General features: G+C 40.5%; 1 protein-coding gene across 1 annotated transcript in view; it reads left to right on the plus strand.

Moving 5' to 3' along the window:
- Positions 1-3,779: 3,779 nt before the first annotated feature.
- tspan15 (tetraspanin 15) overlaps positions 3,780-14,918 on the plus strand; it is a 29,638-nt gene continuing 18,499 nt past the window's right edge. Inside the window, exons 1-3 of the mRNA XM_084352194.1 lie at positions 3,780-3,923; positions 13,332-13,517; positions 13,823-13,897. Coding sequence (XP_084208320.1) covers positions 3,834-3,923; positions 13,332-13,517; positions 13,823-13,897 — 351 coding nt within the window. The 5' untranslated portion in view covers positions 3,780-3,833. The remainder of the gene's footprint in view (positions 3,924-13,331; positions 13,518-13,822; positions 13,898-14,918) is intronic.

The raw sequence follows: 14,918 nt of genomic DNA on the forward strand, positions 1-14,918 counted from the left end.
GTACACACACACACACACACGCAGAGAGAGAGAGAGAGAGAGAGAGACAGAGAGAGAGAGAGAGAGAGAGATGAATGAAAAGCAGCTCTGGTCCGCACTCTGATTTTCTGGATGTGAATGTCTCTTAATGTGTTTACAGAAAATAGACAATGTGAGAAAAGTGGCATGAATTGGAAACACTTTTCCCTGCTGTGCACTACTACATATAACACAAAAGAGAGATGAGCAGAGTGTGTGTGAAAGAAAGACCAAATCAATGAGAGGTTTGGAGGAAAGAAAGGACTGGTTGCTTGGATGAGGACTGTGAAAACAAAAGTAAATGGACATCCTCGGTCTCCGCTGCTTTACCTGCTGTTAAAGTATTTATAGCCTACAGTCTGTTTCTGCTCTACACAACATGTATCAATGGAGACACACAGAGAGGGGAATAATGCAACATTTTCATGGTTGGACAGAGGGAGAGCCCTCTGGAGCTTGTCTGTGTGGATGGAGATTCACCTGCAGTCTTCACTTCCTCAGTTACATCCCTTTTCATTGAGTTTACATAAACATCCATGAATACTGCAGGCAGTATCTTGGGTTTTTACACCAAAACTCTGAGGGTCTGTTCAAAAAAATTCTTGTCGAAGCTGTATTCAGCCTGCATGCCTCCAACACTTTGTTCTGAAACCCAACAATCGTTATCTGCAGTCACCTGAGATCCAGGGAGATTGTCCACCCGAGGTGTTCCTTGTGGGATATGACACGGCTGATGAGGTCAAACTTTATTGTAGAGTGGGAATGGATTTTCGGTGCTGCTGCTGAGAGGTGAATGTTCTGTGATGAGTTTCTCCGTTCTTTGCTGCTGCATGGCTTTACAGCTCATTCGTGACCTCAATCTTTCTGTTCTGTTTTGGTGTCAAGGTGCTTTATGTTGTTCTTCTCCCTCACAATAAGCAAATACGATATTCATTATCATTCCTTTGCTAACCACACTCATTTAACAATCTCTGTTTTGCTGTGAAGCTCCAGAAATGTTTTATGGACAGCAAAACTGAGTTATCATTTCTGGTTGAACTTGTCCTTGAGGAGGTTGCAGCGCTGATGACAGCGTTGACGACCAAATACTGAATACTTGAAAAAGAACAGCTCGGTGTTTGCTGCTGTCGGCGGTCACACATTGTGAAAAACTGCAGCTGTCCACTTTTTGTGAGAGCTGTGGCATCTGAAACATAACAAAACACTTAATCGCGTGAGTCAGTGTTTATGTGCTGCCAGTTTTGAAATGTGAACATAAATAAAAGTGTTAAACATGTTCGTGTATGTTAAAGGGCACGTGGTTAATGTCTTGGCGTTGAGGTGCCACTGAGGACGTGCACCTTCGCTGTAATTAACAATGTTTACATTCCTAGAGAGTTCTGATGTCTGGTTATCGCAGTCATTTCTTTCTTTCTGGAATCGATGAAACAAAGACCTCTGCAACAAACATTCAACAGCTCATGTGTAATGACTTCTGAACCTTCATTTCTTATTGTTATATCTTTTTCTTGTTCTTTATGTTGTTTTTATTCCCGCCAATCTGGTTTGTTGTCTGTCATTGCTCCCATTTGTGCTCTTTCAGTTCTCTCCCCCCTCTCAGGGGAAATCTACTCTGCGTGTTTTCACCATGTGTTTGCACAGAAAAGAACGGGTAGAGGTAGAGCCTGCTGACTTCAGCTGTACCCATTTCGTCTTTCCTCTGTTGTGTGTGTACAGTATGCAGTGCATATGTGTACTTTCACATGCTCGGAAATCCTTATTTGCCAGCCGGGCCTGGTGAAGGGCGCGTTGAAGGGCACAGGCAGGGGAATGAAAAGTTTCTAACAAGCTGGTGTAACTGCGCTTTACAAGTGTGTTCTCCCAGGTGGATCCAACCCTGAGGCACTGGAGAGGGACAAAAACCAGTCATGATTACCGAGGGGCTGAAAATAATGAGGAAGGGATCGAGCAAAGACAAAGATAGCTCCCACTGCCTCATATAAATGTTGCACCTGAACGTATCTCAAAGACTACATCTGACCGCTGACAATTACCCATTAACATTTTGTGTGCACTAACAAGTCATTAGTCTGCATTCATAGTCTAAAAACAACACTCAAAGAGAAACATAAAACAAGTATCACCCCAAAGTGAATGTGATGAAGTGTCCAGAATACAAAATGAGTATGATGTCTGATAAATCCTGAAACTTTTCAGGTTCGCTTTACTTTACTTTGCATTGTTGTTGTTGGCCCAGGCTCTTGTGGAAGAAGATAAGAGAGGACGGAGGTGATAAACGAAGAAAAACCAAACTAACTGAGGTGAAAATGGCGAACAAGTGACGAAGCTGTTGAACAGCTGCTGATAAGGGTCAAGCAGAGCTCATGCAGCTGGACACACTGCGTACACGACAGCCCAGGGATGGCTGCTTGTTGTTTGGATGTATCAGAGTGGTCCACAGCTGTAGCTTTATTCATGAGTGGTTCACACTGTTTGCATCAGGCTCTAATTATGAAACGGAGCTAGATTAAGGGCTAAAACTTTCACAAAAAGCCATTTTTTGGGTGATGTGGAGACAAAAAGTTAGTTTGCATTTAGTTTTAGATTCAATTTATGTTCGATGTGATTTTGAAGTTTTTAATCAACAGATTTATATAATTTTACAAATGTTTTCCTGTAGTATTTAATTGTATTGTATCCTATCATGTATGGTATTTAGTTTTTATTTGTATTTCTAAGCACATTGAGTCCACACTTTTCTAGTCCACATTTCAGCCGGTTCTGAGAAGGATTCTTGTGACCACTGGTCCCAACAGAGGACAGTCTGGGTGTCCAATTCTTTATTGTCTCTGCTGGAGTTCACCACTAGGGGGCAGAGTATCGTGTTTTCAGTTAATCTTTTTGAGTTGTGAGCTGTTGAGTTAAACTGTGTAATCCATTATGTGGTAATCAGTAGATTTATCAGACCACAGAGAGCCTTAAAAATTAGGCCTAAAAAAGCAAAGAGAGAAAAATGCCATAGTTACTTTTCAATGAATGTATCAGGTTTCATATATGGTATATGATATGATGATTTATCCAGATGTTTGCACGATCCTGCACTGTCTTTACATCTTCAGGCCGACCATGTGACCCAGACCAGGGGAGCACACTGGGACCGACCAAGATTGCAGAGTCTATACATTTACTGCATTTTTATTTTTAACTGGAGATCGAAGTTTTTCTACTTAATCTTAGGCAATTTTTGTACCCATTTGTACACATACACATATATAACAAAAACAAAATCTTTGTTTTTTTTATTTCACACTTATTTTGTTGTTGTTATTGTTTCTTTCAGTTGTTTTGGTAACACAATTCAGGTGGTAAATCAAATAACGTATTCATGAATCCTCAAATTTATAGTGTGGAGATTAGACCACTGGCTGCAGGGAATAAAAATGAAGTATAATATGTTAAAGCTGCTTGTCTTCTTGGCCAAGCCTCTTGCAAAAGGGCCTTATAATAAATCTCATTGGGTTTTTAAATAATGGAAAAGAGGAGGAGGTACATGAGCCCATAATTCCTGGGTACGCCCCTGAACAGAGGGATGTTTGACAGATTAAGATCAATTTCGTGGTTCGGCGGTCACAAACAATTATTTTTGACCCTACCCATAAATCATTAGATAAAGAAATGTCGGTATTTTAATATCATAAACCATCCCTCCCTCCCTCCATCCATCCATCCATCCATGACGGCGGCGTGCGCTCCCAGGTGTGGTGACGATGACAACGCGGAAGTGTTGAGCGCAGCGCAGGGAGCCGCTGTCCGTCAACAGCCCTCAGTCAGACACGATGTCCAACAACGAAGAGGTCCGGTACTGTCACAGGTTCTCCTACATTCTGCTCAAATTCCTCCTGTTCGCCTACTCCATCATCTTCTGGGTGAGTAACGCCACGAATATCGCTTGTTTTGGAGGGAGCGGGAGCTTGGCACAGATATATCCCGGCTCCAGAGGGTGTAGACGGTGTGTGTGTGTGTGTGTGTGTGTGTGTGTGCTGTTCAGCCTCACAGCAAGAAAAAATAACAATTCAAGTCGTCATGGCGTGGAAAATGTGGAGGTTTGACCCACTTTGTCATATTCAGTTTTTGTTCTCCAGCTTTGAAGCGACAGGTGTCGTACCTGTGGAGTAATGTGTGTGACTTTGTGTGTAACAGTCTGTGGCCACACCCTCCCCTGTGCACCTTTACCCTACCCTTACCTGCCTGATAGGCTGTGCGCTGGGTAAACACAACGTGACATCAGATAAAGAGAAAATAGAAGAGAAGAGCAGCATATTCAGGTTTTTTCCCCGTCAGGCTGCTTGTGCGTGTTTTGTCACGTCCTGCTGTGGTCAGACTGTCCCGCAAACACCAGTCATGTCTGGGCCACCACATGACAGAGAGGCAACATGTTTTTCAGCAGATTAAAGATCATGTAATGACAGCATTACACTGCTCTAAATGACAGAGTTGGTCCTGTAATTGTATTGTGCAGAGAGCCTACAAACTTCTACAAGACTTCTGTCTGCATGGTGGATTAAACTCACTAAAGTTTTCAAATATGTTTCTGGTGATTTCTCCTTTATATCTTTGAAATACAGCCACACTGTCATCTCACGCCGAGTCACAGAAACGACTCAGATAAGTCAATAAAACAAACGCCTAATACACGATAGAAGTGCTACTGTTTAATCAGTAAGTAGAGTATTTGCTTGAGATATTTTTAAGAAGTAATAAGAAGTATTATTTACATCTGAGTTAAGTTTGCAAAATTTTCTTTTCTCCGTATCAAAATTTTGCATTTCAGGAGCGTGTTTTCTGTGTGGTGATCTTCTCTGAAGTTTTCGTTTTTAGTAAATTAAACAAATGTATATCTTTTTGAATGAATTAGAAACACATTTCACACACTGCTAATTAGAAATCACTGCCTAACTCACAATATGATATGATTCACAACGATAACGATAGATACAAGACAATAATTCTGTGATTAAACAATATACAAAGTGTATAGAGTCTTAGTTTATTTCCCTCAACATGCACACACTGACTACAACTGGCAAAAGGCATAACTGCCAGAAAACTGAACAGCTCTGGAGTTAAACTGTTTAAAGGAAGGATACAACTCTGACTCACAGAGGTTTCCAGAAGTTTACGCCACATCTTGTTTTTAAGTAGTTACTCTGTCAAATTGTTGGGGGGAATCTGCTTGGAGCACCTCCTTGTTTAAACAAAAATATCTATTATCGTATCGCAAGAGGAAGTGTGAAAGAGGTCAGTGATCAACCTATAAAGAGTTACCACCTGATTCTGCTGCTCCCTTTATGTTTCAGCGTGTTGTTCAGCTGTAACTTTGTTTCGGTTCACTCTCACCACTCTCAGAGTGTCTATTTAGGACAGAGCAGGCAGCTGTTTTCAGTGAATAAGCATTGAAAAGCCACCGACAACAGACAGACAGAAACTGGAAGTGGAACATAGCGTATAACTTAAGAGCTGAAGGAGTATTATATAACAGTATTTCTCTCAGGAGGTGGTGGAGACCAAACACAGAGCTAAAATAAAGGACACAAGACTTCAGATGAATGATAATATCGTTCACTAACTGCTGGATGTGTTAACAAACTGCTTCCATATCAACTTGTGGGCGTTGATATGTCAGTGTAATGCTCACAATCTGTTTCTACTGCTCCCAAGTGACCGAAGAAGTCAAGGTTTACGTGTCTGCCATAGGGAAGTCAGCCGAGGTGAAGTGTCTCCCGGAGAGCAGCTACTTTATATGTAGCGTATACATTTGGTTGGTAATAGAGACCCTTGGCAGCCTTACAGTCATTCATCTTCAGCTGCGAGCGTTGTCTAACTCTTTGTCCAGTTTAAGTGGTTCACTTAAATGTCTTCTAAGATGCTGTGATTTGTCAAAAACAAGGATGAAATACCTCGATAGTTATAATTTACTTGCCTCAGTTTATTTTTCAAAGGCAGCGACATAAAGTCGTATAATTTGACTCCTGGAGATGACACTTGATTCGACAAATTACTCTGATATAACGGAGACAAGACCCTCGGTGGCAATGACGGCTTACATTATGGCAGTTTTATAAAGAATAAAGGTTTTATGTGACATAGCCAAACCCTGCAGCTGCTCCCTCTCATAGATGGCATGCCAGATTGTGTATTTGCAGAGACAGATGGCTGATTGACACAACAAAATCACTTATTTGTTGCTTCGGTGAGATATTTCTGAAACATTTATTCATGGATAGTGGGGGAGACAGAGCAGGAGAGGGGAGGCAGTAATGGGTTTATTATGGAGAGTGAATGCTGCTCTGATAGGGGAGGTGAAACAGATTAACAAGTTATATTTGCTTTGCTCCTGCAGCTTGTTGATTCATTCACGTTAAAGAGAAAATTCTTGTGAAATGCTGCTTCTGAAGCATGCGATTTATCTCGGCTTCATACAAGAGAAAGAGCAGTTTAGGTCATATTTTCACATCCTTATTTCATTTGTGGCACTACCAACAGTTTTTTATTTTGTTGCCACAACGTTTCATAAAGCGGATGTGTGGGAGTCATTTAAATCCATTTTTAGTTGTCTGGATGTTGTAATCAGTAATATTTCCCCACAATTCTTGTAAATAGTGATTGAAATGGCAAATCGTGATACAACAGAGAGCTTTAATGGCAGCATTGCGTTCTGTAGTAATGATTTTTTTAGGAAGTTTGTAACTAATGAAGCTTTTAGAGTATTACTGGCTCTTGATTGATTTGTATTAATCCCTCCTTTTGAAAAAACGACCTCTTCTTCACACGGTTTCATTGCACCGCAGGACAGGATGTCCGTGTGCTGGAGATCAGCTGCTGAGGCAGCAAACCACCGAGTGTAGCAGCGTATGTTAGAGAAACAATGTAGAGGAGAAGATTAGGTATTTCCTGTTTACTTTTAAAAATATTTAGGTCATGTAGGAACAAAGGTTCCTTTTAATCTGACTTTAGGATCAGAGATCTTACAGTTGACAATGACCAAAACCAAAGCATGAAACGTTTTTGAAAGATTATAATTCCAAAGGTTTTTGTTTGTGGTCTTTGAAAGTCATTCTGACATTATGTTAACGAATGTAGTGATATAATGTCGATGAAGGTTCTCATCCAGGTCGTGGTTATTCTAAGTGCTATATCGTTGGCAACTGGACGTTTCACCTCTAATCCAAGAGGCTTCTTCAGTTCTAACTAACTGGAGGGGAGTTGTAGGCTTTTAACCCGTGTGTGGGAGTGTCCTTACAGAGTCATTAAGGGCATCTGAGGACTATCTGAACTGAAGAAGCCTCTTGGACGAGAGGTGAAATGTCTTCAAGCAACTGAAACTGATGTCCAGTTGCCTACTATACAGCACTTAGAAGTAGTGATATAATGCAAACAGTGCTTTAGATCGGCAGAGCAGAGTTTATGATTTATCAATCATTTATTATTAACTATTATTATGACATGATTGGAGGTGTGTAAAATGACTTTATCAGTAGTTATGATTACATCTGTAATTAGTCGAAACTTGTTTTCTTCTGTCAGTTGGAGAGGAGTTTCTGCATTTTGAAGAAAACCTTCCTAACTGTGTTCGCAGCTCTGAACTTGTTGTTCCTGTGGGTTGATTTCACTTCAGGCTGCTGTGTGAGATTATCTGCTTTTCTCAACCTTTATTTACCCAGTGACAGTTGACTGAGCACAACTCATTTACTGTGGCTCATTCTGAAACAAATACACATGCACACATTGACTTTTGACCACTGAACAGTAACTGTGACTGCAATTGCCCTGTAATTAAGGACAGTCTGCCTTAATGACTGACAACTCTTGTTGTGTGTGGGAATGATTACAAACTCAGTCCTCGACATCGAGCAACCTCGACAGGCATTATATGTCTATTGAATAGATATGTCCCTGTTTGCTTTATGTGAAAAAAATCATAGGCTTAATTGGTCCAAAGTCATATTTATGACTTTATTCTCACCTGCAGCTGGTCTCATCAACACGGCCCCCCCAAGTGGACATATGTCTCTAAACATTACAGTAGCTGACATCTTTGACCATCATCCCATGACACATATTCTCTACACTGTGAGCTTTTGCCTAAAAATGATTATATACAGCCCAACCCTAGTTTGAATTAAATTAAAGATGACTCATCTCATCTTGTTAAATTGGTGAGCATGGGATTGTAAAGCAATCAACAGCTAAATTGAGCGATGTAATATGACAGAAAAAAATATGAATACATTAAATAACGAGGCATTTAAAAGCCATTCTCAAAACCAATTTATGAATTCATTCATGAAGCCAATTAGTCACTTAAATAAGAAATCATGAGATGCATTTCTACTTCAAGTACTTCATTTTGTCATAGGGCTGGGCGATGTGGCCTGATATGATAACGCAATATTTTTAGGCTATTTCAGATACACAGTATATATCTGGATATTCATAAATGCTAAGACAAGGCAACAGCGTCAAATATCACAATATTTTTGATCAAACACCTCGGTGCCAGTATTGTGACCATTTTGTAGCGATGACTACAAACTATTGACACAATATATAAAAAGGATTTCTCATAAATAATCATCAGTAATATGGATATAATGGATTAGTGGATAAAGGCAAGTAGAACAGTCTGATAAGTTCAGAAAATAAAAACTTTACTGTAGTGCAGCCTTTAAAATCAGGAAAAGACAACACTATGCTATACAGTCTGCTATGACGACAACTATATGATATTGATATTTTGCCTAGCCTTATTTCTATATATGTTCAATTTAGTACCATATAATTTTCTAGTATTAGATCAGTAACTCTAGAGTGACAGTTCCTGCAGTAAGTCATTTTATATTAGTGCATTTTTGTCATATATCTGCAGTTTGTAGCCTGGTTTCAGAGCTCCTTCTGAGTCCCAGCACTGCAGTGTGTTCCCCCCACAGCAGTCAGTCAGAAACGCTAAGAGCATTGTGGAGATGTTTGAACAGAGTGTTACAGGTTATATAAAACAGCTTAACCTTGGCCTAATGCCCTGATATTGTCACCCAGTCATCTGCAGCTAAGTGCATGCTGATAAACAGAGCACTGCCTGTGTTATTATATTATCTCAGTTATTTTGGTTAAGACTTGTTTACATGAACAAATCAGATCCGTGAACTCTTTGCAGAGACAATCACTCATCATCGTCTTGACAAAGAAATTTAGAGTTGCTCTGTATTTATTGCTGTAAGTGCCCTCCTCTCCTCTTGGCTGAATGTAAGAGAGTTTTGGGGTGGCAGGCGACCAGCCGGCAGCAAGATAACATAACAGACAGCACGCAGGGACTTGTAAGGAAAAGACATCAAGGTGGATTATAAACAGTTTCTTGGACCTTCAGAGCTCCGAGATGACTACTAATGTAAAAACACTCCTTTTCTCTCCGTCCTTCCTTTGCTCCTTCCTCCTGCGCTGACATGTTGCCTGTCTCAATTTGTGAGGCTCAAGATAGACCGTGGGGAAGCAGACTGCAATTTGCAACACACGTGTCAAAGAATGAGGTGTTTGTAGATGAAACATGCTGTGATCTAGCTGTCCTACAGAGCTTTTGTAGTGTGTGCGCGTGTGTATGTGCTTGTGTGTGTTTGTGTGTGTGTGTGTGTGTGTGTGTGTGTGTTTTCTTGGAAGTCATCTTTGTTTCAGGGAAAATTTAAGACATTAAAATGTATTATACTGTTTAACACTACAGGAAGTGTGTTTAAACTGAGTCTGGGCTTCATTTTTGTAGCATCATCCATCAGTTTTATTGTTCAGGACAGCATTGTACTTACCATAACATTTGCTGAGATCTTGAAGCACAGTGTTTAGTGCTTATTTTCAAATGTTAGCATTGCCAACAGAGCAACTAAAGTGGTGAACATGGTAAAAATTTCACGTGCCCAACCCCAACATGTTAGCATTGGCTTTGTAACGGTACGTTTAGCTTAAAGCACATCTGTGACGAAGCACGTCCTCGCAGAACTGCTAGCACGGCTGTAGACTGGGAGCTAGTGGTCTACGGGGAAAATGCTTTCTGGACCACAGGGGAATTTTTTTGCTGCAATACCACAAGTGGCCACTGGGCAAAATTAGAAGCAAGGCTGCGTGGCACCGCTGTATCCAAGTCTACATAATAGATTTATGGTTCTGACATGTACTACACAAGAGGAAGTTGGTCATATCTTCTCAGACGTTGCCTGGGTACACACATTGTTCAAGCTCAACAACAACTGAAACAACAATAGCCCCTGAGCTGGAAAGAAGGATTACAATGCTGCACCGTATCTGCGTTGGACTCTCAGCTGCATAGCTTCCATTGCATCAGAGGATATTTGCATAGCATTTAGCTTTACTCAACTTTCCTCTGTAGTGTTGCTCAGCGCCTTTTAAATCTCTGCAGCTCAGCAGGCAGCGCTGGGCTGAAACAGTGGGTCTCATTCAAAGTGAATAGCAGCCTTGAGTGCATTTGGAGTTTGTATGTGTGAACTAGTCTTGTTGGACCTCATCATGTTTGCAAAACAGTTTTAGCTCCAAATAAAATGATTCAGATAATCACAATCCGTCGGACCACTCGTGTCTGTTGCCCTTTTTTGCTTTATTTGTAGCGTTTTTTCTATGTTCCCAGATCCCAGCAATTACTTTCATGTGTTCAATGTCAATATTAGAAACAATGGCCTCAACCCAAAATAACCCAAAATAAAACCAAGTTGTTATGATCTATTGTTTTCACTGAAAGAACGTGTGTTTGTGCAGCTTTTAGCTGAATGTATAAATGTGTGATTGCAAGTAAGCAGATCCACTTGACCCTGCCTGGATGCATAAGAATAAAAAATAATGAAAGTTGCTTTACATAAATGGGTCATTGGTGTCTGGCCAGTTATTGCCTCAGCTGCCTGATCACATTACAGGCCTACATTTGCTCCTGTGCCATTTGGCTGTAACTGAATCTGTGTGGCCTTTTTAATTTCAGACCTGCCTGGAGCTCATTGTAGGCACAGACTTGGTGATTTAACTTTGCCATTATGTTATGTATTCATTTTCTACTTACATTTTTAGTATACATTAACAAGGAGAGGACTGTTGCACATTCCTGCTTTACCAGATTTTTTCCTTTTTTTCTGGTGAACATTTTGGACCTCACGCCTCCTTCATGATCAAGAATAGTAACATGCTCATCTTCAACCATGCGGGATGACGCAAACTATCATGAGACAAGTGCAAGGCCCGTTGATAATTGTCAGTGATAAGTGCTGTGCTGCGGATGGATGGATTGTTTTATCAGCAATCAGCTTTGTTACTGAAATCAACAAAGATCCAAACTAGCCTTCCCCTTTTTTTAGTAGAAGGAATTATAATGAAAACTGTGAGATGAACAGTGGAGTGGACATGTTTCTTGACCCTTAACGCTTTTCTTCACTCTCATAATATCCCTGGTAGGCACTGACAGTTGCAGATAATTAGCTGCTCCCAGATGCTAATTTAATGCAGATTGTTGAAGCAGCTTTGATGTATGTTAATGTGACACTGAAGATATGCAGATGAGTTAAGTAAGGCACAAAACGCTGGACGGGATAGTCTGCTAATTATTTCTGACTGAAGAACCAAACTTCTGTCTCAGTCTGTTTCTCTGCAGTGAGCTCATGCCTATAAGCCCGCGTCAGTGTTAACAAGGTTTAGTATAATCTGATTAAATTAACCTTTTTGAGGAAGAATCAAGTTAACAATTTTAATTTCTACATAAATAAGCCTTGAGGTTTTTAGTTGCTGGCCCAATTTTCAAATTTCAATGTTTTAGATGTCCCTGCCCGAACACATCGGATTCAAATGAACTGGTGGTTATCAGGCTTCAGCAGAGCTCGATGACGTGCTGATCATTTGAATCAGGTGTGTTGGAGCAGGGAAACATCTAAAGCATGCAGGACAGGGCCCCAGAGGACCCTGACTGAAAAAACACTGGTGTAAGATCCGAACACAGTGAGCGGTAACGGTCCTTATTCTGCTTTTGCAGGCTTATTAAAACACACCGGCACTCAAACTAAGATCTAAATGTTCAGACCCTTGTGGTTGACCCGTTAATATATGCTTGAGAAGAAAACCTGCAATTAGCGTCCATTAGCAGCTATACACTAACTGCCGAGACTACTTATACAGCACTAAACCACATAAGGCTGTTGATTGGTGTGCGTTGCTGTTTGAAAGCCAGAAAAGTGAGCCGCCGTCATTATACGGCTGGCTTACTGTACTGTATATTTTAGTTCAGACCTTTTAGATCGGTTTTCAAAAAAGTAGAATGAGCTGAAAGTTGTAATTATGCTTAGGCCTTTTAATTTGAGCATGTCAACGTTTTCTCAGAACATCTAAATTGTTCTGTATAGTTTTGTTGAAAAGGATTCGTGACGCAGTTTGAACAAAGAAGAAAATACTCAGTTTCTACCTGCTGTTAGTGTGAGGGTGTTGTCAGTGTTTCTGAGCGATACATTTCACATACATACAAATATCTCTTTTGTTTCTGTGATACTGTGGCTCACAGCAAGAAGCCTCAGTCTCCAACAATGAGATGTTCATTTTACGATACACTGGTGATCTGTCTGGTTTTTACCCATGATTGTGTGTGTGGTTGTGTGTGAATGCTCAATTACCTGCTTCACAGCGTTGAGTTCTTAAGAAAAATATCTGAGGTCTGACTTGAATTGATTATCAAATTATGTTTGAGTAACTGAGTGAGAAAACCACAAAGACAAAGCTGTGTGTGTGTGTGTGTGTGTGTGTGTGTGTGTGTGTGTGTGTGTGTGTGTGTGTGTGTGTGTGTGTGTGTGTGTGTGTGTGTGTGTGTGTGTGTGTGTGTGCGCTTGCGTGCACACTGATTGTTCCCAGTAGATTCACTGTATCCAAAACCAACAATCTTCAGAGAGCCTAATTGAAGAACGCTGTCATTTTCAATAGCAACACTTAATTATCTGTTACTGCCGTCAACTTCAGTCTGATGAAAATGCAGATCATGGTTAGATACTAATTAGTCTGCGTAGTTTCAGTAGCAGGAGATTCATGCTCTCAAGGACATAGAGCAGGGCCCACCAAATGTTTCTAGTGGAGAAGTCAGTAAGTTGATGGAACATGAGATCCTAGTACCATTTTGCATCTTGTAGGTTGTAATTTTTACAGTGTTTCATCTTTAGCATGTTAACATTTACCAACTGATGGTGGTGCTAAATGAGGACAGGGAAATATGAATTTGTGAACTAACCCCTCCTAACTGCTTCTCACTGTGTTTCTAGTTGATAGGTGGCTTTATCCTGGCCATTGGCATCTATGCGGAGGTGGAGAGACAACGCTACAAGACACTGGAGGGAGTGTTTTTGGCCCCGGCTATAATCCTGATCCTCCTGGGAATCGTCATGTTTGTTGTTTCATTCATTGGTGTCTTGGCTTCATTGAGGGACAATCTAACCCTACTGAAAGTGGTGAGTGGTCGGCTGAGAGCCAAGTTATATGTTTTTTTTTCACACAACAAAGTGTTTGCTGGGATGTAACTGTTTGATTTATTATTGTGTTTGTTTGTTTTTTATAATGACACACATTAAGAAAAGGCATGAAGCAGTACACTGAAGTCACCTTGAACATCGAATCCCAAATGTATAAGGCTCCATCTAATTCCACCTGAGAGAGTTGGTTCATTGATAAAGATGGATATTAAAATGTAAAGTCTATTTGTGTGTAGGCGACCGTGTGTAATGTCTTTTCCTCTCTGTTGTCTGTCTGGTCACAGTTCATGTACACCCTGGCAGTGTGTCTGATCCTGGAGCTGCTGGGAGGAATATTGGCGCTGGTGTTCCGCAACCAGGTGAGTCGTCCAAGGTGTTGATCGGCCACCTGGCGCTGAAACTGTCTCGCATCAGCAGGTGGTCAGAAAGAGTGTTTGAGAGTGAAGTTAACCTCTTGCAGCGGGGGAGCAAGATGACCATCAACCTTTACAGAGCAAGTTAATAATCTGATACAGTAGAATACCTTTCATTAAATGGAGACTTCACTGCTCATTTTGAAAACCGGTTTGCTCCTATTTTTAGAAAGGAAATGCACAGGGATGGTATAATCCCAACTGATTGGTTCAAAGAACAGATAGGATTATTATCTGTATGATATCAGTATGCTAATGAAATGTTCTGCTTCCCTGACTCGTCTTTGTGTTTCTGTATCTTTCTTTCTTCTCTCTGTCTTTCTCACTTCCACTATCTCTCTCCTAATCCTTCTCTTTCATCCCTTCTACATCTCTCCTATTGTGTTGCTCACTATCTGTCTTCCTGCGTCTTCATATTAAAAGCCTTTCATGGCACACGACATGAAGCCTTTTATTGTGAAACAGCAACAGATGCGGCCTTAGTCATCAGGGTTAATGACGTTGTTTTTCTTTTCTGTGCAAAACTCTCAAAAAATCTTTCACAGTATTATATGTTTATGATTAGATGTTATAAACATTAAGCACATAACACACATACAGTAACTGTGCCCACAGTATGATGACCTTTAGTAGGTAGGGTTTGGGCTTCTTTTAATCTAAGAGTGAAATCGTGTAATTATTTCTTGCCACAATCTTCTGAGACACAAAACTGCATGAAACTGCCTAAATCTGCATCCAAACTAGCAGGAGAGTTACTGAACCCTTCATTGTGGTTGCTGCTAAACTTTTTAGTAGATACGCGCCTGCTGCTTCTGTGATTAGGAGAGTGTGCTGAATAACTACTCTTCATTACCTTTATCCTGTTTTGTCTTCGTATTTGTGTGATTTGTAGCATTAAACTAGAGCAAAGTTTGTATTACTTCTTTCGTTCGTCTTATTTGCATGAAGATCGTGTTACCAGTGATGA

Source organism: Pagrus pagrus, assembly GCF_965226575.1.
Source record: "Pagrus pagrus genome assembly, chromosome: 1".
NCBI lineage: Eukaryota > Metazoa > Chordata > Actinopteri > Spariformes > Sparidae > Pagrus > Pagrus pagrus.